The sequence below is a fragment of the Zonotrichia albicollis genome, chromosome 11, assembly GCF_047830755.1.
Source record: "Zonotrichia albicollis isolate bZonAlb1 chromosome 11, bZonAlb1.hap1, whole genome shotgun sequence".
Lineage (NCBI taxonomy): Eukaryota > Metazoa > Chordata > Aves > Passeriformes > Passerellidae > Zonotrichia > Zonotrichia albicollis.
Genome location: NC_133829.1, coordinates 18,062,299 through 18,089,447, shown reverse-complemented (window position 1 = coordinate 18,089,447; position 27,149 = coordinate 18,062,299). Strand labels below are relative to the sequence as shown.

The 27,149-nt window shown below is 43.0% G+C and overlaps 1 protein-coding gene across 13 annotated transcripts in view; it reads right to left on the bottom strand.

Moving 5' to 3' along the window:
- MYO9A (myosin IXA) overlaps nt 1–27,149 on the bottom strand; it is a 183,517-nt gene that overhangs the window by 43,794 nt on the left and 112,574 nt on the right. For all 13 annotated transcript variants that reach the window (XM_074549652.1, XM_074549660.1, XM_074549656.1 and 10 more), the window contains 5 exons: nt 21,965–22,099; nt 9,362–9,483; nt 8,233–8,374; nt 7,370–7,565; nt 3,005–3,124 (listed from right to left, as the gene is read on the bottom strand). In XM_074549652.1, coding sequence (XP_074405753.1) covers nt 3,005–3,124; nt 7,370–7,565; nt 8,233–8,374; nt 9,362–9,483; nt 21,965–22,099 — 715 coding nt within the window. The remainder of the gene's footprint in view (nt 1–3,004; nt 3,125–7,369; nt 7,566–8,232; nt 8,375–9,361; nt 9,484–21,964; nt 22,100–27,149) is intronic.

The window sequence follows — 27,149 nt, the reverse complement described above, 5'->3', positions numbered from 1 at the left end:
CACAGCTCTCACCTCAGCATGGGAAAAATGTTTTATTCTACCCTGAGACATCTACAGTGGGAAAAAAACAGGGGGAAAAAAGCTTTCTAAAAAGAAAAAAATCTAAACTATGGTTTGTAGCAGGACAGGAGGAAGCAATGGCATATCCCCTCCTCCCAGTATTTATAATTCCACTATTTCATACAGCCCAAGTGCTGAGGTAAAAGGTGTCCTGGCGATTTTTGATTCTGAAAGATGACCACAAAGCAAACATACTGAGACCTGAGCCTGTCCTGCTGTTCTGAGCCTGGAATTCCTGAGGAGAAGATGAATTCCTACCAAAGCCATCCCTTTAACAGGACATGCACCACCCTCCTTGCCCTGTTAAGGTGTGGTAACTGCTCATCTTGGAGCTCAACGGGAGAATCTGCTCATCTTGAATTGGGCAGGAGATCCCTGAAAAGGCTGATGGTCCACCTGGTTAAGTTTTTGCATCTAAAGGTGCCCAAACATTCTGGAAATGCCAACAAAAGAGAACTTGAGGGTGTGCTGTCCCTTTGTCCCTGTGCTCGAGGGCAGGACCAACCAAAGCACTCCTGCTGAGGAGGTTTGGCATCTCCAGCACTGGAGGGTTTTGGAAAGCAAGGCAGGTAATGCATCTGAGTGCTTAACAACACCCAAGCTCAAAACTCTTTTCAATCCCTCTTTTTGTCACTTAAGCCGTTTTTGGGTTACATTTCTTGTCCTAGGATTGTTCTTGTACCTCTTTCAAGGCTGGCATTTCTGTGTTCAAAGTCCTGATTTAAAGCACAGAAACCCAATTGTAAATAGGGAAAAATGGGAATAACCATGAATCTGCTTAAAATGTTGCATTAGCACTTTGTGTAGCTAGTTTTAAACTAAGAAAGCACCTAATGTCTAGCTGGATCTATTAGTAAAATAGATTAAACTAATATATTTTAATATGCCTGGATACTCCCCCATTTAAGGCCCAGAAGGCTTTTGCTGCCTAAATGAATCCATGAAAAATGGGATTTCACTGGTATTTCCAAGATTTTTTTAATGCCTACCCTTCTTTTTGGAGCAAAATCTGCCTTCCTACCCTTCTGTCAGGCTCAGGCACAGCCTGATCTGGTTCACACTTCAGGCAGAAAATTATTCTGATTTTTGAAGCATATTCCCTTTCCTTCAGCATGAGTGTTTTGGAAAAATGGACTGATTGACCAGGCAGGTCTTTGCCTTGTTGAGAAAAGTTCTGGATAAGCTCTGTCAATTCTCTATGGATGAATACCAACCAGCAGACCTCCAGTGTTGGTTCAGAGGTGTCCAAACCCAGTGCTTTGCTCTGGAGGAACTGGTGGTGTTAGGGAGGCTGTGGAGGGTAAGGGAAGGGAGTCCAGTTGGCTCCAAAGCTGAATATCAAGGGACCCACAGGGAATCTCAATAAACTCATCAAACCCATTTGTTTTCTCTCTTTGCTCAGAGCTAACTGCACAGCTCAAAACAAGGGGATGACCTTGGTTCCTGTCTCAAGGATGATGTGGATGTGGGAAAAGCCAAGTCCCCGGGGCCAGGCTTGCCTGTGGGGCCCAAACCCTGATGGATTCTGAAGCAGAACATTCCACATTCTCCAAGCCCACCTCGGCTGGGAGCCTGGGGAAGCAGGAGCACACCCCTGGGGAGATGGGAGGGATCTCTGAATGCGGAACTAGAATTACTTGTTTGCCTGGTCAGGTGCCAATTCACAAACTGGCAGTGTTCTTTTTAGACCCACTTGTTGAATTTATCCCAAGAGATCCCAAATTGTGTGGACTCATCTGTATTAGTGAGGTTTTGAGGTGTTGAGCTCAACAGCTTCCTGTTTCCCATTAAATTAAAGCTCAAAGTATCTCTTGAGTTGTATGAATTTCTTTTTCCTCACCTAAGGAAATGCAAACTAAACCCTGCCCAAAATCTCTCATATTGCTGAGCCAACTTAAAAATTAAAGTTAAATTGATTCATTAATGGCAAGTAAAATTACACTGCTGATAACTATCTTCCTTTTCAATAGTTTCTTAGCAGTATCAGTAAGGTCATTTGGCACAACACCTTTTAATAAAATCAAAAATCAAGTAAAATTTAGCATCACCCCTTTATGTTTTCTTATAGCAGTGTTGGGAAATGTAGGGGAAAATAACATAGTTAAATTAAGAATGAGAGCCTAAATTAATACCTAAACCACCACTGTTTGCCCAACCTCACATGCTGCATGAAGCTGAGATATCTGACAGAATGTTTCTAACAGGAAAACCATATTTATGAAAATTTAACATGCATCTACTGTACTTACCATGCTCAGATCTACAGAAAAAAAGGTGGTTTCCACTTACACCTAAATTTCAGTAAGTTTAAGCAAGTTGGGCTGCAGAGCAGCTCTATTTCTGTCAGCTTTAACAGGCAACATGAATGAAGAGAATAATGGTAGGAAAATAATACATCTAAACATGAGAGCACCAAATATCTATTTAAATATAAAAATAAACCAGAGTAGTGCAGGCAAGAGTGTCCATGTTGTCATGCAGGATGAGTTTATTACATGACAGAGGAGTGAAGATGAAGAAAAGGAGACCAAGTGCATCATTCCATAAAATAACATTGACAATGCTCTAAGTAAAAGCCCTGAGAGACAATATTTTCACAAGCTAAAGGCATTTCTGAAGTCTAATGAAATCCAAATTACGTTGAATTCCAGCTGTATCAGCTGTGTATCAGGAATATTCTTAATTAATGTCAGTAAATGGGAAAATTGCCAACAAAACAATTTTTCCAAGATCCCAAGAGGTATGGGTTTGCTTTTCATTTGACTCTTCCAACTCTGCCTAATCATTTCCCAATAGGTTCAAAACTGCTCTGAGGCACCTGGTTTGACCATGGAGGGCTCCTCAGGTGTTGGTTTTTTATCCTTTCTGCATGGAATGCACCTGGTTTCCGTTTCTGGACGTGTGAGTGTGGTACCAGAGGGGAGGGTGAGTGGTGGAGCCTTACTGTACTTCTCCTCCTTGCACCTCTGCAGGATCTCTAAGCTCCTCTGATGAACTGGGTGGTGGAGAAAGCTAAAACTATCCACACTTTTCAAAACCGCACATGGCACTGCATCATCATGCCCTTGGGAAGCAAAATAAAAACAAACAAAAAAAAATGGAGAGAAGAGAAAGATTTTATAAGCGGAAGTCAGGAGAGGGGAAGGAACAAGCCCAAAGGAGCTCGAGGGTCACAGGTTTTTGTGCTTGACACAATTTAACTGTGGTTTCCTCCTCACAGCACTGAGGCATGGAAGCAATGGGCTGGACCACATCCCAGTCCTAATTGGAATCTTCATTAGACAGAGCATAAACACTTAATAATCACTCCAAGATTATTTGGGCAAAAAGAGGATTATTAGATAAATCTTTACTTTTATTAACTTATTTTTAAAATCCCTTCTGTGCCTCTGCCCAGTGTTACCAGCAAATCCCTGTCCAGCTGCTCCATGACACAGCCTGGAATTCTCATCATGCATCCCAGTGCTACATTTTGCTCAGATTATGGCAATTCAAAGGAAAAAAAAAAGTGAATTATTTGCATTAAGCACCATTTCCACATTCCCTGAGGGCACAGAACACAGAGTCTGGAGTTTGGCAAGAAACCATCAATGCATGATGGCCCAGCTGTGAGCACAGGGCGGAGGAGAGGTGACACCGGTGACAATGTGCCAGCACACAGATGTCTCTCTGTCGTGGCTGCCACGTCCAGGAGGTGCCACACTCCCAGTGGGGCGTGGGGAGGTCACCGTGGAGTCACTTTGTGCCAGCATCTCTGGGAGCATTTCATACCAACACATCAAACCACGGGAAAGCACTGATCGGAATTTTCCACAGGAGCACTGCCAAGGGGTTCCTCCTCACCTCAAACACCAAGCTTTTGGTTGCTGTCACCTGTATTTGGCAAATGCAGCCTTTTTATTAATTATTCTGAGGACAGTGGTTTTTTGGTGATCAGCTTCAGGAATAAATTTGCAGAAACCAGTGGGATTATTTTTAAGGAGAAATTACCAAGGAGCAACCCTTGTTGGCTAAATCCAACTGCAGAGCCCATCAAGGACAGGCACAGCCTCAAGACCACAAAACCTTCATCAGAGCAAGGATTTAGGTCCAGCAAAACCAAATTTGTATGAATAGCACCATTTTCTCCATTAAGTTTTTGCTATGAATTAGAGAGTTTTGCATAATAAATGTGAATTGATGACAGCACAAAAAGTCAATCAGCCCATTTTCTCTCCTTAAAAGCTTGACAGTGTTCCTTTAATCCAAGTTCACAAAAAAATGCAGTTCTAACACGCAGTTCTATTGGACCATTTCAGTCCTCACTGATACACTTAGTAATAAAAAGAATTAAAAATCTAATTATTGAAGAGTTCCACCCTTCAGCTTAAGTGCAGCTCGTCCAATCCTGGCACCTTTCATTTGAGCAGCATTGGCAGCACACTAAGAAGCATCACTCAGGCAGAAACACAAAGGCACCAAAGAAAATTCACAGTGACACCACTTTGCTGCTCTTCACCTTCAGGTTAAAGAGGACAATCACAAAATCACCAAAAGCTGCACTACGAGGGTACCAGGAGCATAACGAAAGAAGAGTCCCCAAAGCCATCAAGAAAAAAATGCTGATTATCCTTCCAGAAGCATCTGCTTGGCATGGAGGAGACAACCAAAAGGATGATGTGGAAAGGAAGCAGAGCAAAATTTTGCAGAGCTGCTTAGACACAAGCCAGGGATTTTTCTGGAAAAACCCTGTTGGGTATTGCAAGCATAAAAGCAAGAGAGATCCGGTTGGGGTTCAGACAAAGAATGCAAAGAGCCTTTAATTAAAATAAGCTAGTTTTGGATATTTTCCTGCTCTGTCACTTCACCTACCTGATGGATGGGGAAAGGACCTCAGAAACCAAGAACAGGCAGCACGTCTTGAAAAAACATCTGTACAAATATTAAGTGTGTGCATGTGCATGACTGTGTGAGAGGCTTTTCTTACTCTACCATCATTTTGTTAGCAGCTACACATCTGTGGGCAGGCAGATGCTCAAATCAGGCTAATTAAAGCCATCAAGGTTTGATAAAAAACAAAATAAACATCAAACATGTGCTGCCTTTGGTCTCTGCTTCTATCTATCAAGATGGGAGAATTTTAGCAATACTTTGATAACTCACAAATGTTTTCTGCCATAGAGGCAAAGCATCAATTTGGGGTTTTCCTGTACAATTTTGGAGAAGGGAAGGGAATTGCAGCAGCTGGCAGTGGATGCATCATGTTACAGCAGGCTGTCCTGACACTGGCTGAGCCTCCTGCCCACGTCTACCCCTTCCACAGCCACCTGCTCTGCTGACAGGGCTCTGGAGGAGGACAATGGAGCAGGGGATGGGTGCAAGGTCACACCCGCACACAATTAATCTGCTGATCTCACCTTGCTGAGTGTGACCTGGGCAAAGTCAGAATCCCAGAACGGTTTTGAGTTGGAAGGGACCTTAAAAATCATCCAGTCCCACCCCTTGCCAAGGGCAGAGACAACCACAGGCTGCCCCAAGGCTTGTCCAGCCTGGATCATGCCTGGACATGGTGGGCAGCTCTCCAAAGAGGGCAAGGACAGTGATCCCAGCTCTGCCACTGCTTGTAGGTTAAGGTTTTCCCACAGATAAGGTGTACCTCAGTATGGAATTTAGATTTAGGTAATCACCTCCTAGTAGTGTTGCCTGTATAACGGAGACTTTCTCATGACTTTTTCCCAATTTGATGCACATAAAAATTTAGGGTATAAATGATCTGACGATTGTTGGTAAGTTCCAGATAAGCCTTACCCAGCTTTCTGAAGGGTTTGTTCTTTCTTTGACTCAAAACCCAGAGGGAACAAAGCACAATTCCATTTCAATACAGGCTAAAGGACATGGACAGATAATGGAGCAGCACCATGAGAAGGTTTAGAAATTCAGCCATCACCATGTATTAGTTAATTTTGGTATGGAAAGAAAAGATGATACAAGAATTGAATCTCAGAATTGTCCCAAGACATCCTGGTCTCATCCAGTTACATATATATCTGTATCTATAATCATATCTATACATTGATACAGATATATATAGAGAGACATAAGCACTTACTGCCACAAACTCTGGCCTGAAAAGCAGGAGCAAGGAGATGAGGATAGCAGGGTGCAGGACCAGCTGCCAGAGACACAGAAAGCGAAGCAGGGCTTGAAATCAGCTCTTACTTCCTGAGATTGAACCATTTTTTTAATATTCTGGATTATCTCATTTGAGTTTAGCCTGGGGTTCATGCAGGATGAAAATGCAAAGATGGATTTTGGAAGCCAGCTCTTTGGAGTGGCCTTTCTCCCAAAGACAAACATCTCTGCCATCTCCCTCTTTGCTTACTCTGTCCAAAAATGCTGCCTTGATGTGCCAGACAGACCCAGGCTCATGAGAATCAGCTCTTCTCTTACACCACATCCAGGAGGTGTCAGAGCAAGAACCTCAAGACCTGAAAGTTGATTTTTTGCCTGCTGCTCTTCTTGGGATTTGCTCCCAAAAAAATGATTCTTTCTGCTTGAACAGCTGCCTCCCTTTGCTCCTTGTCCCAGGCTCCCTCACTCTCCACGATGCAAACCTCACTGATTACAAAGTAATTAATGGTGCAGCTCTGCCTTTAATTTTAACCCAGCTGACATTTTCCCTGCGGAGGCTCTAATTTCATCACGGATTTCAAGCCCTCTTGTGCCCAGAAATGAACAGTAATAGCTTGTACCCGTCTCTCCGAAATTGCTTTATGCCAAGAAATGGTCTAAAAGCACAGCCAGGTCTTGCCTGCCACAGCATGATGATGCACCGTCACTTTCCTTTAATTTAATGCCCCTGTGATCCGTGGTTCTGGATGACTGCAAAGCCATGAATTTTCCTAGACAAGAGACATGCTCTCCTGCAGCTGAAAGGGTGAACAGCTTGGAAAATCATAGGAAGATTTATTGCCTTTTTTTTGTTTCCAGATATAACTAACAGTTCAAGAATTATTACAAAAATAATTTGCTTTTTTTGCTGGATAATTTGTATGTCTCTGTTTGAATGACTTGTGTTTTTCTATCCATGCATCCTACAAAAATGAAAACATTAAAGCAGTAAAATGAAAATATTTCCTTAGGATACGTTAAAATCCAAATGTACCTTTAAATGTCACTTCTGCAAAAAATCTAATGTTAATTCAATACATTTTCCAATAGGTTCAAAACTAGTTTTGATGAGTCAGGCTACTTCAAACAGGGTAATAACACATTAGAGCCAAAGTGCTGGTGAAAAGCAGGCTCCAGGACAGGCGATGGGCACACATACCAGTTTTCTTGTCCACGTATCGTTTCCCAGCCTCCCTGAAGGCCACCATGGCCCTGAAGAAGGCCCTGAGGACGGCCCAGCGGAACACGGCCACGGGGTCGATCCCGATCATGCCGCAGATGAAGGCGTTCCTGCTGCTCCGCAGCAGCGCCACGATGTCCGGCCGCATGTGGTCCGTGTTCTTCTCCCGGAAATCCTAGGCAAAGAGGAAAGAGGAAAATAAACAATACTCACATGATACTACAGGTAGGACCTTCCAGGATATCTCTGGGCCAGCACAATTATTGAATTCTGTTTCTTTTTTCTCTCCTGCTCCCATAGCAGATCTTTATCGTCATCATCATCATCTCTAATGCTCATCATGTGCATTTATTGCATCAGAAGCACGATGAGAGATTTGCAGCAGCAAATCCCAAGGCTATTTCTCACACCGGAATTCCTTCTGCTCGTAACTGGCACGAACAGAAATGGGGTCAACTTTGGAATAATTCACGTGGGATTCCAGACAGTACATGTAGCAGCGGGATGCAGAGACCTAAGCACACATAATCTGTATTACAAGTGGCTAATGATGACGAAAACACTGGGTTTTCTACACAAACCAAGCCCAGAAAGGCCACTCAATTTCAACTCATTGTTGGGGTGTAGCACTGAACTCACTGCACTCCTCTAAATTCTTCCCGAAATGCTCATGTGAAGGAGAACAGGAAGACGCTGTCCCTACTACTTTCCATTTCCCTCCTCACCCTCCCATCTTCTTGGGCCAAGTCCTCTCCAAAACATCTCTGTGGAGCCTCTGGGGCTTTTCCTCCCAATCCAGACTGAGATGAAAGCAGCTGCTGGGGAGCAGCTGGGTGACAGACCTTGACTCCGTACTTGACTTTGCCCGCGTAGTGTTTGATGATGAAAGCTGGCTCCATCACTGCTGGGAACTCAATGTAGGAGCTCCCCTCGTGCTGACGCTTGAATTTGTCCAGCAGCGTCTGGTTTGTGGCTTGAGGAAAACTGAGGGGAGAGAAATGAAAGGAAGAAGCTGCAAACCTAACAGGAAAACTTTTCCACTTCTTTCATGTCCATGAAAGGGAAAACAGAGACCTTCTGAGCTTCCACTTCTGTGTCTGCTTCAGCAGAGCCTCCATCCTCAAACCTCATGGCAATCTGCAGCATGGGGATGTATTTCACAACTTTACCCAATTTAAGTTGTTTTATCTCAGTACAACATCACTGGGAGAGCACCACCGCTGGTCTCTTGTCAACGAGACAAGAAGTGGGGGAGAAACCCACGAGGCAAACGGTGGGAGAAGACCTCGTGTCCCTGGCCACGTGGATCTGAGGTGACCTCAGCAAGAACCACCTGGACTTTCCCTGCCTTTTACATGGAGGAAACCGGCACGAGTATCCAATGGGAGAACTGTTCTGCTCCGAAGTTTCCGCACCAAGGCAGCCCCAGAAGCCACACGTTCCCCCAAGAACTTCTCCTGAGACAGATGGATGCAACCAAGGGTGCAAATCTGAGCTGAGTCCTTGATGCCCCTGCAACCCTGTGGAAATGCAGCCCCTATGGACAATTGCCCTCACTTCACTCTGGTTCAATTTTTATCAGTCAAATTGATAAATCTACCTTACATCTCAATAACAGCACCTACGCATTCTGCTTGAACTCAAGTACTTGTGTTCAGCACCTTCACACTGTCACATCCCAAGAGATAGGGAAGGAAATTAGGAGAGAAGCAAAGGAAACCTTCTCCCTTCCCTTTAATGGAAGAAATTCTTGAAAGGAATTTTAATTATTATTTTTAAGGCTTTTTGCTCAGCTGGCTGATTCTCCACTCTGTGTGTTGCCACCTCAAAAACAACACTAGAAACACCAATCAGCCCAGTGAGCTATTAGCACCTTTCTGGGAAGTTGTTTCTTTTTCAGAAAACTGAAGGATAAACACATTTTAACCGAAAAACAAATCCCATTTCCAAAGCCAGCATTTTCCTACTCACTTGCTTTCCTCATCCAGCAGATGGAGCAGCCCCGTTGGCTTCTTGCTGATCAGGTTGATGCAGCTGGAGTTGTCTATGTAGTCAATGTTGTGCCAGCTAATTCCTTCTGCTCTATATTCCTCCTTAAAAAAAAAAAAAAACAAAAAAAAAAAACAACCCACAGATGACATAATGATGATTTGGTGAAAGCAAAAATAAAAGACAAAATCCAAAGGGTTTTGTGGAAACTGAAACACCGTTTACCAAAACGGACATCTCTCCTGTAAATATTTCATCAGTGCTTTCTGTGATTCCAAAGAAAAGGATAAAGAACCTCTGGAACAACCTGAAACAGAGTGAACCACAGAGCATTTCCCAATTTCAGATGCACCAGACATTTCTTCGGACATGGGGTGGCTGTGTGGGAGTCCCAGCCTGCCAAGGACATCCAGTGTGTGTGGACTCCCCTTCTCCTTTTCCTTTTCCTTTTCCTGGATTGCTTCTAAATCACAGCACAGTTTGGGCTGGAAGAGACCTTAAAGCTCTTCTTGTTCCAGCCCCTGCCATGGGCAGCAACAGCTTCCACTCTCCCAGCTTGCTCCAAGCTCATCCAACCTGGCCTGGGACACTTCCAGGGATGGGGCAGCCACAGCTGCTCTGGACAACCTGTGCCAGGGCCTCACCACCCTCACAGGTGTTGCTCTGATTTTTTAAGATTTTCTAAGCCTTCTGATGTTTACATTCTTGTAATGAACTTTCTCACACACTTTCTGTAAATAACTTATTGTTTTTGCATTCTTTTATGGAGGAAGAGAAATTTGATGGACTGTTGGTTTGACCAGTGTCATTGGTGAGGTGGCACCTTCACCCTCCAATCCACTGTCACTTTTGGAAATCTATAAATGTTGGAGTCAGAAAATAAACTTCCCTTTTTACCTTGAGAACAGCAGCGTGTCTGGGTTGTGTTGCTTCGTGTCCTATAGTGACACACAGGCATCAATTTCTCCTCAATATCCCATCCATCCCTGCCCAATGGCAGTGGGAGCCATTCCCTGTGTGCTGTCCCTCCATCCCTTGTCCCCAGTCCCTCTCCAGCTCTCCTGGAGCCCCTTCAGGCCCTGCCAGGGGCTCTGAGGTTTCCCTGGAGCCTTCTCCTGTCCAGGTGAGCACCCCCAGCTCTGCCAGCCTGGCTCCAGAGCAGAGGGGCTCCACCCTCAGAGCATCTCCGTGGCCTCCTCTGGGCTCTCTGCAGCAGCTCTGTGTCCTCCCTGTGCTGGGGCAGCTCTGCAGGTGGGGTCTCACCTGAGGGGGCAGAAGGGCACATTCTCCTGCTTCCCACACTTTGGGGTCTGGGGGCTTTTAGGGGTTCCCAGTGCATGTGGAACATCCCACCCATCAAAGTGTCACACAGTTTGCATCAATTAATACTTAGTATTCAGTTGCTGGAAAGAAATTGTGGTACAACACATGAATTACACAGAAAAAGCAGTAAAACCTCCCTTTCCTGCCTCCCTGGGCTCTGCTCTTCCATTTTTTAATGTCCATTTTAATGTCCCACTATTAATGGCCTGTGCCATATGAGCTAACAAAGACACCTCCAGTTATACAAAGCCACAGCTCCAGCACCAGCAGAACCACCACCCTCTACAGTAAATGTGAGGATCTGCCCTAAAATTCCAGTTGAGACAAAAAAAGCTATTCATTTTCCACCAAAATAGTTCTAACCCTTGCTCTCCTATAAAGGTTATCTCTGAGACATACTTGTAACTGGAATACTTCAAGAAGTCTTACGCAGAAATTGTTTCAGGGCATCAAAATGAAAGTAGAGTTTAAAAATCATAATTTTCATCATAGGTTTGAGGAGTTGTGACTCACTGTCTAAACAGATATTGGACCATGCACCTTACTCCAAAGTCCTACTGATCCAGCTGCCTTTTTACTTCTCTATCACAGGACATCTTGATGGCAGAATTGAAGATAAAAAGGAAACAGGTTTCAAAATCCTAATAGGATGCATCTTTTAATAATAATCAGACTCATTATTGTTGGTGCCTCTGCCTTTATTTTTAATATGAGCAAACAACTTTAAAAAAAAGTATGTACATCCTCATCCAAAATTAACATGAACTCCACAGATATTATTAGAAATAAAGAGTCTGAAGAGCTTTGAGACATTTTACAAGGAAATTTTTGCTAAAACAACCCCTAGATGGTCTTGAATTCACTATTGGAGACATTGTATAATCTCACAACAACAGTACAGACAAATACAGATGTGTGCTGCCTTAGAAGGAGTTTTTAATATCCCTAAAGCCTTTGGGATTCAAAATATACAACATCCCATTGGGGAAAAAAACTCCTGAAAATAAGGAAAGACTCTGCATCATGAATTTTGTTTTCTCCTTTTACTTTTTAATCTTTTACCTTCAATTCTTGCCGAGCAAGCAGGCCACAGCAGAACCTCCCAACAACATTCTCAATGCCCTGCTGAATTACAGGCAATCCAAAAAAATCACAGGCTTGATTAAAACTCGTGGCATTTTGCAAGGCAGGAAAAAGCTTCTGTGCAGCAATCACAGGCTGTGCACTCAGAGCAGGCACGAGCTGCTCCTGAGGGATTTCCCTGAGAGTCACTGGGAGCCAGCACCATCCATCACTGCCCGCTTCCAGCAGCCCTTAATGCAGGGCAGGGTCCATTAGGAACAGCCCTGCCAGCTCAAGCCTGGTCAGGATTTTATTTTTTTTTATAATAAAATATATTTATTTTATTGCAGAGAGCAATAAAACCTTGCTGTGATGAGCCAAGAGCAGCATTATTGCAGTGGTGACACGAGGGTGTTACCAGGCTTATATATTTATTATCCTCACTCTTTGTTCAAGTACTTGTTGGGGGCTTTACATTTTTCTGCCCCCCAAAAACCCATAAATCATGGAGAGTTTTATGTCTGCACACATCTAAGCTGAGAAACCATTGCTCTGCTCTAGAAGGACTCTAGATATCCATAATTCCACATGGGACATTCAGCAGCTGCACAGCAAATGTGCTGTGAAACTCCTCTGGCCACACTAAAAATTTATACTGCTGCTGAGATCAGTGCAAAAGCGCTAATCAGCAATGCCAGATATGGAGTTTTGAAAAAATATTCTAGTAAATGACCAAAAAATACCAGAGTTCAAGGTCTCTACTTGTCTGGGCTCATTGTCAGCTGTTCCACAGATCTGATGGTCAGTGATCAGGTCCCTCCTGGCATAGTTTCCTTCAGCTGCAGGATTTTGGCTAATTCTCCCTCCTCTGCTCCTTTTTTTTCCTCTGGGCTGGGTCAGAAATCCTCATTCCCAGGCTCTGGGGCTCTTCCCTCCCTCCCATCCCCAGCACAAACCTGTTCCTGCTCTGGCCAAATGAGAGCAGGGATTCAAGTCCTCAACAAATAACCTTTTCCACAATAATTCAGAGATTTACTCTCATTTCAAGACAGGCAGCAGGAACTATTCCAAAACTTAAATGGAAATAAGTTCCCCTTATTCCTTTTTTCTAACATTTTTCCAGTTCCTTGTTTGGTTGCCTTCAGGATCTGAGCTCAAGAGATACAACTATGGCTTTGGGATGGTCTGCTGTAATTTCTGGGGCATTTGCTGCTCTGCAGAACACCCTGCAGATTGTTCATAGAAAGACAGGAGCTACAGAATAAAATCACTGCTGTCTATTAAACTTAATTAAATTGCAGTTGTTAATATTCCATGTGATTCCTATATTTGTCTTCTAATGACCATCCTCCTGCAGAATTCAGGACACATCTTGAAAAGCTACCTCCAAAATATTCCTTCATCTCTGAGCATGACAACAAAGCCATCCTTTGATGGATGCAGGGTCCTGGATACTGGAATATTAGGGAATTCCATTCAAACAACATGATGCTTTCATTTATCAAGACAAAAACAACATGAAACACTTTCATTCAAAGAGAAAGACCTCAAGCCAGAGGTTGATTAAAATTCAGCTTAAATTTATACCTTGATTTAAAGCTAAGTTATGTTTAGGGGCACATTCAAATGTCCTACTCCTGGAAGATCATCTTTACATCAGGAACCCAACTGCTGACATTACCACTGTGCAAAAGTTTCCAGTGCAGTGAAGTCCACAGAGACCCTTTTTTGGCATCCTTACTTGCAATAAAAACGTGAGATTTACTCCTCCCATCCCTGGACACCTGTCTGCTGCAAAGTGGAGCCATGCAAGTTCACTAGAGAGAAGAGCACTGAGCTCCCACACTTGGCAAAAGAAATGGAGCAAAGAACTGAAAAAAGACATTGAGGGTTTTTTTTAGAGTCCAGCAGCTTCCTATTTTCATTTAATTATTGGGTGAGATGCTACAGATGGTTCTCCAGGTGACCTCTATGGACTCCATGAGGGGATTGCTGTTTCCCAAGTGGGAATTCAGAAACAGCTTTGCTGCCCTAAGCATAGAGAGAGACATTGGCACCATGTCAGCATGGGCTCGCTGAAGGGATCTGAGTAAAACACAGTTTATGATGTTCAAATTTATTAAAAAAAGGTATAAAATGGGTATGCAGACTTCACTGTGAAATGCACATGAGAGTAAATCTTTCCTCTCACACAGTGAGGAAAAGCAGCATGTAAAATCTGGGGTACCAAACAACCAGAATGGGGCAGAATGCACAACATTTTAAAGTGGGAAAATTACTGAAACTCTAGGAAAGGGGGCAATTAAAGCTCTATTAAAGGGAAACTCTGCCTGCCTACACTGACCCAGAGCATGAATGCTGCCCATGGCACAGAACAATGAATTTAAAATTAAAACACACATGCTGAGCATAAGGAAAACCTTCCCAACTGGGCTGCAAGGCCTGATGGCAACCCTCCTGCCAGGAACAGAAATATCCTGTAATTTCATAGCTGGAGTTGTTGAGAACCAAGTCCTGTTATCTCTACAGGAGCATTGGACCAGTTCTGTTATCAGGACTTTATTTCGGTGCTAAACCAAACCAAAACACTCAAATCCAGGATGGAATTAAAGATTTCTTTATCCTGAGTGGGATAAAACACCCACAAGCCCAACAAAATCTTGGGAGATGCTGGAAAATGTCTTTACACATGATCATCAATTACCCTGTATCCAGCCACAGTCATCAGTAAATAAACCCAAATGCTAAAAATAAAAAGCACAGTTAGGGGAGAAAAAGTTACACATGATTTTTAAAGTCACACTTATGTAGACATGGTATCTGTGATAAATATGATATATAAATAAAATATCTCAACTCTCTTTGGAGTAACATGGTCCCTGAGTGCTGCTGCTCCCCAAAATCATGTGGCAAAGTTCAGGGAGGGACAAGGGGCTTGAAAAGCTTCAGAGGAGAGGAAATGCAGATTAAACGAAACAGAAGATGTGATAAAAATAAATTAAAACCATAATAAATTCCCCATCTGTCTAAAAGCACAAAACTCAGGGTTTAGGAAGTTCAAATCAAAAGGTAGTGAAAAGTCCCTCCTAAAGATAAAGGTTTTACCCTGATATGTGAAATTTGTTGCCCTATCATGGGATATCAAAGATACAATTTTTCCCATGATTTAAAGAGGTCTGGAGGGCTTTGGGCATCCATCCACACATCCTGCAAGCCAAAAGCCCTGAAAATCCCTCAGTGGTTCAGTGCCCTGGAGGCAGATGTCTTATCCCACAGGGATATTGCCATTAGTCACAGGGAGAATTGAGAAACAGCCCCAAAAATCAGATTCACAACCCCCAAGAGCAGCAGAAACCTCCACCAGCTCATTCACCTCCTCCCACCAGGCAGAGCTAGAGCAGATCCAGGAGTTTATCTACTCCAGCCTTTCCCTACTGACGCATAGGAAAACCTTGTTCACACAATGAAAATTCCCAGATTAAAGTGAGAAATCAACTGAAAAATCCCTTTTCCCAGCGTAACTCCACGTGGGAACATTTCCCATCGAGCTCCTGCCATAAAAGCTCGTGTAAATCCAGAGCCATACGATCAACAGGCAGCTACTTTGGGATGTCTAAATGTATATATTTGGCATCAAAATTCCCGACTAAACAGAAGGGTGTGAAATTCCTCTCTTCTTGCCTTGAACACCATCTGCTTCAGCTTCAGTTTCTTTGCAAAGTGAGAAACGAGGAATTGACGCCCCTTCCACATCTCTCTCCATTCCTAGATCAAATCCCCTGTTTAAAATAACCCCAAAATATTTTTGTAGAGTATGTTAAAAAGGGTTGTTTGTTAAATGAAAAATTAAAGGAGCTAAACTTCAAAAAGGCTCTTTTCTGGCTATGTATGGACACATTTTCATCCTAAAATCCACCCTGGGGAGCTTGGGAAAATTTGTCCACAGCTGGAAATGGCAACGAGGTGTGGGAGAAACTCTCCCCTAAGGATTCCTCCATCCAGGCATGAGCCCATCCCATGGAGGATTAATTGCTTATTCAGCAAATGGGCACTGTGAGCCAGGCCCAGCAGAATCATCCCAGCATAAACTGATGATTAAAATGAGTTTGATATGATAAATCCATGGGATGTGCAAAGGTCCTAAATGACTGAGACCAGTGTCTGGGGCTCAGTCTGCTTGTGCTGCAGACAGGGTGGATGCCTCGAGTTCCCAACATCCCTCCAGGAAAAGATGCCGAGGCTGATGGTTTCGTTTAGGAATGAGGATTTTTATGTTTGTTCTCAATTTCAGTAGAAAAGGAATTTATAGACACAGCCATAAATATAAATATATAACACATATGTTTTTTAACCATGTGCTCACAGACACAACAACTATAAATATTTAACCACATTCTTATGGGTACATGAGCTATAAACAGGTTTTTAAGGCCCCCTCTGTCCATGACAACATGAGGCAGTGCAGGGAGCTGAGGAGCCTTCCCTTGAAGCCAAAGTTCTCTCTCCTTCCAGGTGACTTTCAGCAGCTCCTCATCAAATGCCTCATGAATTTGGTTTTATTCTGATGTTTCACCCACTGATAATCTTCCCCCGTGCTGTACATTTGAATTTATTGGAATTTGGATTCTCCATCATGAAAGTGTTCTAAACCAGCAGGCTCAGCCCTGAAAATCATGTGCCAGCTCCAAACCATCCATCTCTGAACTCAAATCAGCTCCCTGAACTTCAGTGGCAGCATGGTTTCAATCACAAATTATATTTTGCTCCCAAAATGGGCAGAATTGGGTTTGCAGGGTTCAGCTGGCAGCACACACAGTGCCATGATCCCATGGGCTCCCTCTGCAGAAACATCTTCCCAAGCTGCCCTTACACAGCCAGGACAAGCAGGAGCTTAACATTGCTGCGTGATCTGCTGGGGGACCAATTCCTTTAATTTCTTGTGATCAAAATAAAAGAGGAAAATAAATATCTGTATCTGCACTGTCAGCACCCTGAAAGATGGATCAGAGTTAGGAAATCAGAGAAGGAACCTCCATAGTGGTCATGGTGAGGACCAGACTGATCTTTGAGGCTGAACATCTCCTCCTTCCAATCCCACTCCACATTTTTGTCAATTAACTCACTCCTGATTCCAGTCCTGCCACAGTAAGACCATTTTTAGGTTGGCTGAAGTATTTTAGAGGCCTGTAAAGATTTCCTGCTCGTCACCTTGCTTAAGAGGAGAGGTCACATTGCACAACTCTGCCCTATGAAAATCCACCAACACAAACACAGAATGGCTGGGCTGGAAGAGACCTTCAAGATCTTCTGTTTTCAAGATCTTGTGGACACCTTCCACCATCCCAGGGTGCTCCAAGCCCTGTCTGACCTGGCCCTGATCACTTCCAGGGATGGGCCAGCCCCAGCTGCTCTGGGCAGCCTCTGCTAGGCCTCACCACCCTCACAGCTCCCAATATTCCATCTGACCCTGCCCTCTGGCAGTGGGAAGCCATTCCCCCTTGTCCTGGCACTCCAAACCCTTCTTGTACCATTAATAAATAAAAAAAAATTATCCCTGGCACAGTCTGTGCATTTATTTAGCCAATACATCTGAGTAGGAAGCACAATCAGCAGAAAACATCATCTACCTGGAAAAAGAGCTCAGAGGAGAGGAAAAAAGCTCAAGGGACCATGGTGACCTGGGAGAGGGACAAGGGCACTGGGAGCAAGCACCTGTGAACTGGAGAGTTACAGCAAGGAGCATGGGATGAGGGGTGGGCTTGCCAGATGCAGCACTTCTCTGCACCAGGGATAAATTAAAAGTTAAGAAATTCCATATGAGGAGAGCTGTAGCTGGATGATCTTTTAGGTCCCTTCCAACTCAATCTACTTTATGGTATGAGAGGATACATAAATAATATAAGAGATTAGGATATATCCTATTACAGTCACACATTTTATATTATGTTTATATATATATACTGCTCACCATTTGGAGAAACCCAGACACGAGTGGGTGGCAAACAAAGCCCCCCAGTCCCAGCCATGCAACATCCAAGGGCTCAAGGATGCTGGAAGGACAGAAGACAAAGCTCTGGGGGTCTCACAATGGATCCCAGAGTCACAGAGCTTGGAAAAGATCTCCCATTGAGCTCAGCTTGTGCCTGATCCCCACCTCACCAGCCCGGAGCACTGAGTGACACATCCAGGAGTGCTTTGTGCCTTTACCCCTCCAGGGATGGGGGTTCCACCACCTCCTGGGCAGCTCCAGTGCCTGACCACCCTTTCCATGAACAAATTCCTCCTGATGTCCAACCCTAACCCACCCTGGCACAGATCAGGGCTGTCCTTCATTTCCCTCATGTGCTTTGAAATCTTCCTGCCCTGCAGATACCATTTAAACAGCTCTCAGCATCCTGATTTTTATTAGTGTAATTTATGTGCTCTAAGCATCATCCCCTTCTCCCAAACATGAGCTGCGCTCGATGGAGTTCTGCCAAATAATAAATCAATAACTTGTGCAGCTTGTTCCTTCTCCACGGGTCATGTGGCCCACAGCTGGCCAACATTTCTCAGAGGGCAGCCGCTCTCCCATCTCCAAGGAAAACAAATTTGAACTGAGCCTCCCAGGACTCAATGCTTGACTTCTGAGGGCTGGCTTTTGTCTTCGGAGGCAATAAAGAGGCGTTAACGCCTAAGCAGTGATGAGATACAGAAAAATCCCTCGCTGGAAGGGGAGGAAGAGTGTTCCAAGCAGTAGGAGAGAGACCTTTTTTCATCATTTATTTAAATTTAAATATTTGAGATTGATGCTTTTTAAAATTAATTCACTCCCACATTAAATTCTAAATGTAATATTTAGGTAAGATATCTAAACTCATTTTAGAGTGTTATGTTCCTGGGGGCTGTTACTCCTCAGAATCATGAGGTGGATTCAGAGGTGGTTGGAGGTAGTGACCATCAAATCACACCTCCAACCAAACACCACCATGACTTAATCCAGACTATTGGATTTCTCCACCTATTGCACAGGACCAGTAAACCCCACACACCTCCCTAAATATTTACAGAGTTTTGGATGGCTGAGCAAACATTCCATAGGATGCTTTATCCTGAATGAAATTCAATTTTTCAGGCTGAGATTTACTGGCTGGTACACCAAGCTCACCAGAGACTCCACCAGAAAATAGACTTCACTGCACACCTGAGCTCCTGCCAATTGATTGTACTCCAAATTCTGTAATTTTTTCAGCCTCTACCTTGGTTATTTATGGATTTTTTAAAACAATAAAATCATGTCCTTGAAACTGAAGTTTGGTGGGTAAGCAAAAACTGGAAAAAGAGGTAGAAAAGAACTTTAATAGCAAGACCTGTGGGATGGAAAGCTACAGGATGAGTCCTCAGCCTTTGCAAAGCATCAGCTGAAGCAGGGAAAGGTGGGTGAGGTGGAGGGAATGGATGAGCCCCAGCAGGGATGGGGAAGATGAGTGAGAACAAAGATGACAAAGTTTGGAACATGGGATACATAAAGAAATAAAAACTTGTACTCCTGGCCCTTAAACTGCCAATGACCTGGAAACTTGGAGGAAACTCAGATCATAGTGGTGTGGTACTGGTGACCTCCAAACTAAACTTCCAAACTTCACCTGCAGCAATTATTTAGCACAATGCCCTAAAAAACCCCAAACTGAAGAGCTGCTGGATTTTTGGGAGATACCAGGCTGAAGATCAGGGATGCCTTGGTGGTTGTTTGCAAACCACTGGAAATAGTGCCATCTTCAGACAGCAGGTTTAAAAAAAGATTCACCAGACACATTGTATTAGATTTCACCGTGGAAAAAAAAGAGAATAAAATTTAAGATAATCCCATGGTTCTCCCAGAGGACACTGGTGGGTATTTTGGTTTCCATAACATCAACAGCATGTCATGGCAACAATTCCATCATGGCTAAATGCAGCTCTGGCAGACAAATTCTATTAGGATTTCAAGAAAAATCCTCAGTGACTATTTAATTTTGCCACTTATTTTTTTGGCAGAGGTGTCTGGGTATCTCAGCAATCTCTCTTTGGCCTCCTGCAAGCTTTGGAGAGCTGAGGATTCAGAGAAGGATCTCTCCATTTCAGTCCCTATCACCAAGACATGAAAGAAACCCTTATAAAGATACAAATACCTCAGATAACTTCACATTTTGAAGTAACAGAACTATTTTGCTCCCTAGAAATTTATTTATTTGCTCCCTAGAAATTTATTTACACAATATTAACTTCTGGTCATCATTTGTAGACTCATGACTATCATTAAAAAACCTTTGGGCTAGTGATGAATGAAGAATATTCTGAAGACCCAAGATCTGAACATGAGTCCTTGAGTTTTCTTTCCTTCTAATCCACTCCTCCACATGCAGCTGGAATTCCAGGGTAAGTAAATGGTTAAACCATCCAATTCATACACCTAAGGATCAGTGCTCATGCAGCTGCACAGATTTTGTATTTATAGACTCAATCCATGCCAAGATGTCTGAATTTTCCAGCAGCAGAGCTCGCAGAGCTCCAGGCAGGATCCAGGAGGATGACGTGCTCAGGCATTAAGAGCTGGAATGGGCCCTTTGCAGTTTGATGGCTCCACAACTGCTCCTCACATCCACGGAGCAAACACTGACTCCAGCGACTTCACATGCCTGACAGATTTCCAGGAGAAAGGAAAGCTAATGAGCTCTGGAGCTGCTCCAAGAAGAATTAGGGATTGCTGCACTCAGGACCTCTGTGCATCCCCAGGCTTGGGGGGATGCACTGACCTACTAAGAAATCCCAGCCCAATAACAGGAATTCCCTCGTGGCCGATGGCATCTTGGAGGAGGCTGCTGAAACCCCACCTACCTCATGGAGGAATCATCTCTCTCCAGCTTTCAGGAAGGATCCTCCCTCCTTGAGTCTCTTCTAGGGAGGGTATGGCAACATTTATAAAAAATCCAGCTGGTTTGGCTTTGTGATAGCATCAAAATTTGTATTTTTATGGTGGACAATGGGAAAATAAACCTGTCTCTAGAAATAGACAGGTTATCCCACTATTAGAGCATCTATTGAGTAGGGCACACCTACAAACAAAGGCCACTTAAAAAACTGAAATTAAATGGCTTTGAGCAGCTCTGCTCTACCTTACTAACCAAAACCAAAGAGATAAACAGAAACCATCAAACTCATGAACAAATACTCCCTAAGTGACCCACTTGTTTTTTGAACATCCTCATATTCAAGGCAACTTTTTCTTCTGCGTTTTCCAAACTCTGACAACACTGGAGAAGCCCAAAACAAAACCATCAGGGTTTTTGGGAAGGGTTGGGTTAATTCTGTAATGATGATAAGGAGGGTTCCCCTTGGCCTCCCCCAAGAAGGATTTCACCTGGAGAGAGGACATGCAGACTGGCATGTAAAAAATAAAAGGCATTTTGAAGGTCTCTAACATATTTCTGTGTTGTACAGCCCAATAATAGCTGTCTATCCATGAAACAACACATGGATGGTGAAAGAAACTTTCAGTTTTCTTGTCCACAAATGGAGAAGTCTCCTCCCATCACTCCAAACCATCTTGTGTGTGTTACCTGCTGGACTGCAGCCTGTGTTTTTGGTGTCTCTCTTAGAGTACATTAATTTGAGGCTGGAAAGCAACGCCTTGTTCTAACATAAGTAAAGCAAAGCTTAAAGTTCAGCCTTTCCCAATCTGCCAGGGATATTGAAGATCATAATGCTCTCAAGTCTGACCTCTGAGAACACATGACAGTGACATTTCCCCTCCCTCCCCACAAATCAACACTGGAAGGAAAAAAGCATTGCAAGATTGGGAAGGCTTTTTCACTAGATACCAAAAAATAACTTTTATGTGATATCAAATGGCATGGCATCATGTCCAGGCAAAGGCAAGGAAGGAATTGCTCATTCCTTGATAAGCCCTCTGAGCACATATCAAGGAGACAAAAGGGGTTAAGGTCTTCATGATGTTTTGGGAAGTCAAAATGTTTATTTTAAACCAGCAAATGCCTGGCTGGATTTTATTTTACAGGTGGAAGTTTGTAATTTAGAAGGTCAATTTGAAGTTAAATAGGAATAATTCAGTGTACACTCCTTAACAAAACAGAATTAAAGGGACAATTTCAGAACTTTATCAGGGCCACAAAGTCATGTCAATATTCACTGGCATTAGAGAGTAAATATTTCTGGACTTACCTGTTCCAGTTTAAAGATGTGTTGGTTAAAGTAGTGCTGCAAGCGCTCGTTGGCAAAGTTAATGCAGAATTGTTCAAAACTATTGTTTTCATAGTCTTCAAACCCAAAAATATCAAGCACTCCAATGGATAAAGTCTGCAAGAAAAGTAAGAGTGAGGATTAGAATAAAATCACATTAAGTGGATTATTTGTACACAGTACATAATCAAAAGCACACAGACAGAATTAAATATACTTAATAGTAGGAATTTTACTAGAATTGTTGATATTGTGCCATTTGGAAGACTCCTCCAAATCAAAGAGACAATGTGTAACTTTAGATATCTGGACAAAAGGACTTGTTCTAAGAGAAAAGCCCTTCAAGAGGTGATTTTGTTTTTCTTATTTACAAACAAATGGCCGTCTTTGAAGAAACCTGAAGCCTCTTCCAAGTTATTCTATTGGATTTAAGAGTATTGCTCTTCAGAAGGGAAAAATGGGGAAACAAAAGCTTGCATGGTGAAGACAATCCATGGAAACACACCTCCAAGGTGAAAGCAGTGTCCAAGCAAACCCACTCCAGCTGCAAACCTCAAAAAGAAACTCCAAAGCATCAGAGCTTCCCATGGAAATAATCTTTACTTCTCCTGGTGAAAACTGAAATAGTGTCACAAATACTTGTTTGTCAGATGGATCAGACAATGGGCTGGTGTTTGGGGGCACTGAGTCACTCCTGCCTCCCTGAAACGGGGGAATTAACACAAAAATAATAATAATGCTGCTGGAAAAGGGAGCCCAAAGCCCTGCCTGACACTCAGCCCTAAGTGCTGGCCCAGCCCTGCCCGTGACACCTGGCTGTGTCCACGTGGCTCTTCTGTGTTCTGGCACCTTTTCCCACCAGCTCCTGCCAGTTTGGGATGAGGGATATGGAGGGGCACCTCTGGGCTCCTTTAGCTCTTGGGCAAGAGGGGTGTAAAGAGGGACCCATCCCATTTTTTTTACGAGCCCTACATTCTCTCTAACAAACTTCCATAAGTTCACAGTAGGGAAGTTTTACTTTTATTATAATCCATAACCCATAATATAAATTGCAGGATTTGGCCAGTTACAAATCTAAAGAGCCTTTTTTCCCCCATCACTTTGATGATTTTGTGAACCTCAGCCATATCTCGCTCCAGGCTTTGCCCCAAATTGAAGAGCCAATGCCTGTTTGGTCTCTAATCTACAATTACCTCTTGAGATGCTCATCAAGATGTGGCTGCACCAAGGTTTCCTGTATTGGTAAAGAGAGCTCAGTGCTGCAGTGAATTCCCTGCTTGCTTTGCATCCTCCTGGCCCCTCCTCTCCCCACAGCAGCCAGGCCAGGAGGGGCAGCTGAGCTCTGGCCAGGTGGATGCTGGCCCACAGGTGAGTGCAACCCATCACCTGCTGCCTCAGGCTGTGCTTCCCACCCTTGATGGGAGCAGAAATGTGGAACTTTCCCCTTTGTGTAGGTACTGGGTTTCATAAAACTTGAGCCTTCTGCCTGTCAGATGGACTTGGGAAACCCGGAGGAAGAGGGACATGGGGATGTGTCAGCAAATAAACCTCATCCACAGGGGGAGCTGGGGTGAAAAACAAGCTCAAAATACAGTTTCTGTTGCAGCTTCCATGCCTGTACCTGACTGTTGTGCTAAACACCTAACTCATAATTAGTGTCATAAATAAAACTCATACTGTGCCCACCCAGACAGGCTGCTGTCAGCAGAAAAGGAGTGAAGAGCCTGAAGGACACATCTGGGGAGAGCTCCACCAGCAGCTTGTTAGGGCACCATGCACCAACCAAAGCCACCTCATACAATAAATACTCCTTTCACCCATTACCATTAATTAAATAATTAACAAGAGAGGTAAAAACATTAGTACTGATCAAACGAGCCAAGCCTTAAGTAGGGAGGAGAAATATCCCCTCCCTTCCACCTCAAAAATCCTGAGAGCTGCCACATGCCCTGGTTTTAGTTCTATGGTGTTACCTGCACTTTGGATTTTCTAACACCAATTCCGCTGCCAGGAACACAAACCAGACTGTCCACAGGCCTCTCCACACTGCCTTTTGTCCATTTTCAACACGTCACACAGTGTGGGAGGAAAATATTCCCTCTGTGCCTGATTGCTGAGCAGGGAACCACCTACGGCTGCAGCAGGCACGGCCACCGTGGGCAGAGCAGCAACGGGGCCCTGAGCTGGAGCTTTGTCTGACCTGGACCCTGGCCACTGCGACAAGCACAAACACAACAAACAAAGCATTTCAGCACAAAGATAAGTCTTCAAACCATTTTCCAAGAGTTCATTGACCACTTCATCTTTTGTCCAGGCTCTTCTCCCTGTTCCAGGGCCAGTCAGTCTCTACCTCCCTGATGCCATGACAGGGATGAAGGCCCTTGGCCACTTTCCCAGAAGTTTGCATCACTCGACAAAACACCCATGAGAAACAGCTCTTTGACCAGGAGATGGGAATTGGGAGCCACTGGACCAAGGACAGCCTGGCAGAGGATTCACCCTCACCCTCTACTTCCTGAGGTCCAGCATCTTCTCCTGCTTGTCCCGATGGATGTGGCAACACTCCTGCTCACCAGGCAGAAATCTGCCTCATCGTTTTTAAACACATCTCAGGAGGAACTCTTCTTAAACTCTCTGTATGATTATTGGATCATATCTTATCTATATTATCCATGGAAAAACTGATGATGGAAACAGGACAAAGTGACTTTCCTCATCTCCCTTGCAAATCCCGACCCCAACCACCCCATGCTGTTCAACCTCATCCGTACAATACCCAAAAGTTCCAGAAAATTCCCCTACATAAAAGACTCTATTCCACCATATACAAACAAGACTTGGAAGATAAAATGCTCACACTTCCAGACTATTAATGAATTTACTGACACCACTTTCAAAAGCATCGTGTTGATGCCCTGTGGAAATAGTTAAGCCCCTGCCATGAGCGAAGACTTCAATCTGAACAAAGTCTTAAAGCTCTCACAAATTTAATTTAATATGAAACAACTGAGCACAAAAATCCTCTCCCTTTTTTTCAAATCCTGGTTCATTTACTGCATTGAAACTGCTACCAAATATATTTCAATGTGGGCGTGGAAATACACTTATAAAGCAAAACAGAAGAGTCATATACAGCAAAAAATAGCCCTGTCAGTTATAAAAGAAATATTAAATTTTAAAGCTGTGTTTTATAATTTTTTTGCTGACACCTAAAATTAAACACACACAGAATTAACATGATAAAAATATTATTATAAAAATAATCTGCATTTCACAGAACCACTGCAGGTATCAAACCACGCATCCAGGAGGAGGATGGTTAATTCTGCCATGGTTGTTATACAGAGTAAACCAGCATTTTTCTCACATCCCTGTGTTTGTAACTACCAAACTCCTCCAGAATACAGATTATAAACTGTGTGTTTTTTTGCAGAGTTTCATGCCAGAGAAATGCAGGCAGAGCTCTGCAGTGAAACAGTCATTTGTCCTCTGCTCCCAAAAGAACGGGGCCAATGGATGCCACTTGGGAAAACTTTAAAACCTGAGAAATTTAGAATTTATGGCTGTTTTTCTGCTCTCTGTCCATTTATTTATGATTTTTTATAAAGATATATATTTATATATAAATATAATATATAAAAATATTTATAATATTTATCATAAATAAATATTATCTATTTATTTATGATAAAGCAGCATAAATGTACTAACACAAAGTCAATTCTTGTAGCAAGGTGAAAAAACACCATTTCCATTTACATATACAGAAATTAATTTTGCTAAACTGTCAGTAAAAAGCGTGTAATTGGTTTAGAATGAATTTTACAGCCCAATATTTAAAAAAAATAATCAAGGGAGTTTAAAATTTACAAATCTTTTAAGTCTTCAGCTCCAAATCTGTCGTTTGAATAGGTGCCATGCGGAAATCACACAAAGATAACTTAGAGCTTGACTTGCCAAGTCTAGCTTGTGTGTTAATGCTGTTTCTTTATCAAAACTAACACATAAAATTAAAAAGTGTGACTGCATTAATTAGCATTTCAAAATTCCTGTGATTAAAAGTGCACGTCTGTGAGGATTTTTAAAATTTGGGTGAACCCTGGGTCAGTGAGCACTTGCTGCTTGAGATGAGGAAAAATGACCTCATGCTTTTCTTGAAATGTCTCAGCCATGACATTTAAACACAGAGCAGGAGTTTTAAGGGCTTTTGGCAAATGATGACCTTGAAGCTCTGTGCTCTCCAGTTCCCAAAGTGCCAATAAATAGGGATCATTGGAGATGATTTATGTGGCCCCAAATACACACTGGTGATGTAATTCCACCATGGAGGTACATTTTGGCAATCACAAATAGGTTTGCTTCAAATTCAGGGGAAAAATCTTGTTTATTGCTATTTTTAATTTTTTTTACCTCTTGTCATTTTAGTAATTTCTTTTCATTTGTAATATTCCAAAGCCAATAGTGCAAAAAATTCCTCCCCAAAACCCCAAAATCCATCACCACTTCATCCAACAGGACCACTCCAACCTTCATCACCCCAATATACAAGATGACCTATATGTAAAGTGAAACACAGTGATTTGCTACAAACTTGGAAGTTGGGACCTAAAATTAATGAACTGATGCACAATAAATACCCTGCATGTCCAGCAATTCTTCCTCTGCTTCAGGTCAGAAAAAGCCAAGAATTAACTGGTTGGCTGAATTTAAATGAATTTTCTTCACGGCCATGAATTCATGTGTTCAACCACGAATTTTTCTTCATGGCCATTAATTTTAATTTTCTTCACAGCCATGAGTTCACCATCATCCCCACGAATACAGCACATCATCCAAGCATGGCAGCAGCGTGATTTGAGAAGAAATTAAGACACTTCACAAGAACCAAATGGGGAAAGATTAAAAACACCCTCAGAAATGCCTTTTGATCCACCATGATCTCCACTCTATCATATTTTTAAGAGGTGAGATGGACTTCTAGCAATTCCTAACCTGATTTATGGAAGGGGAATTCAATAAGAGGCTCTGGGAGGTTCAGTAATCTTGTTCTCAAGAGAAGACAAAGTCTCTGGCCTCATTAATAAAGGTCAAATTTCAGACAGTTTGTAGGCAATCATGAGTCCATAAAAGGAACTGAAAGGGGTTGAGAGAAGATGAAGGAAAAGGG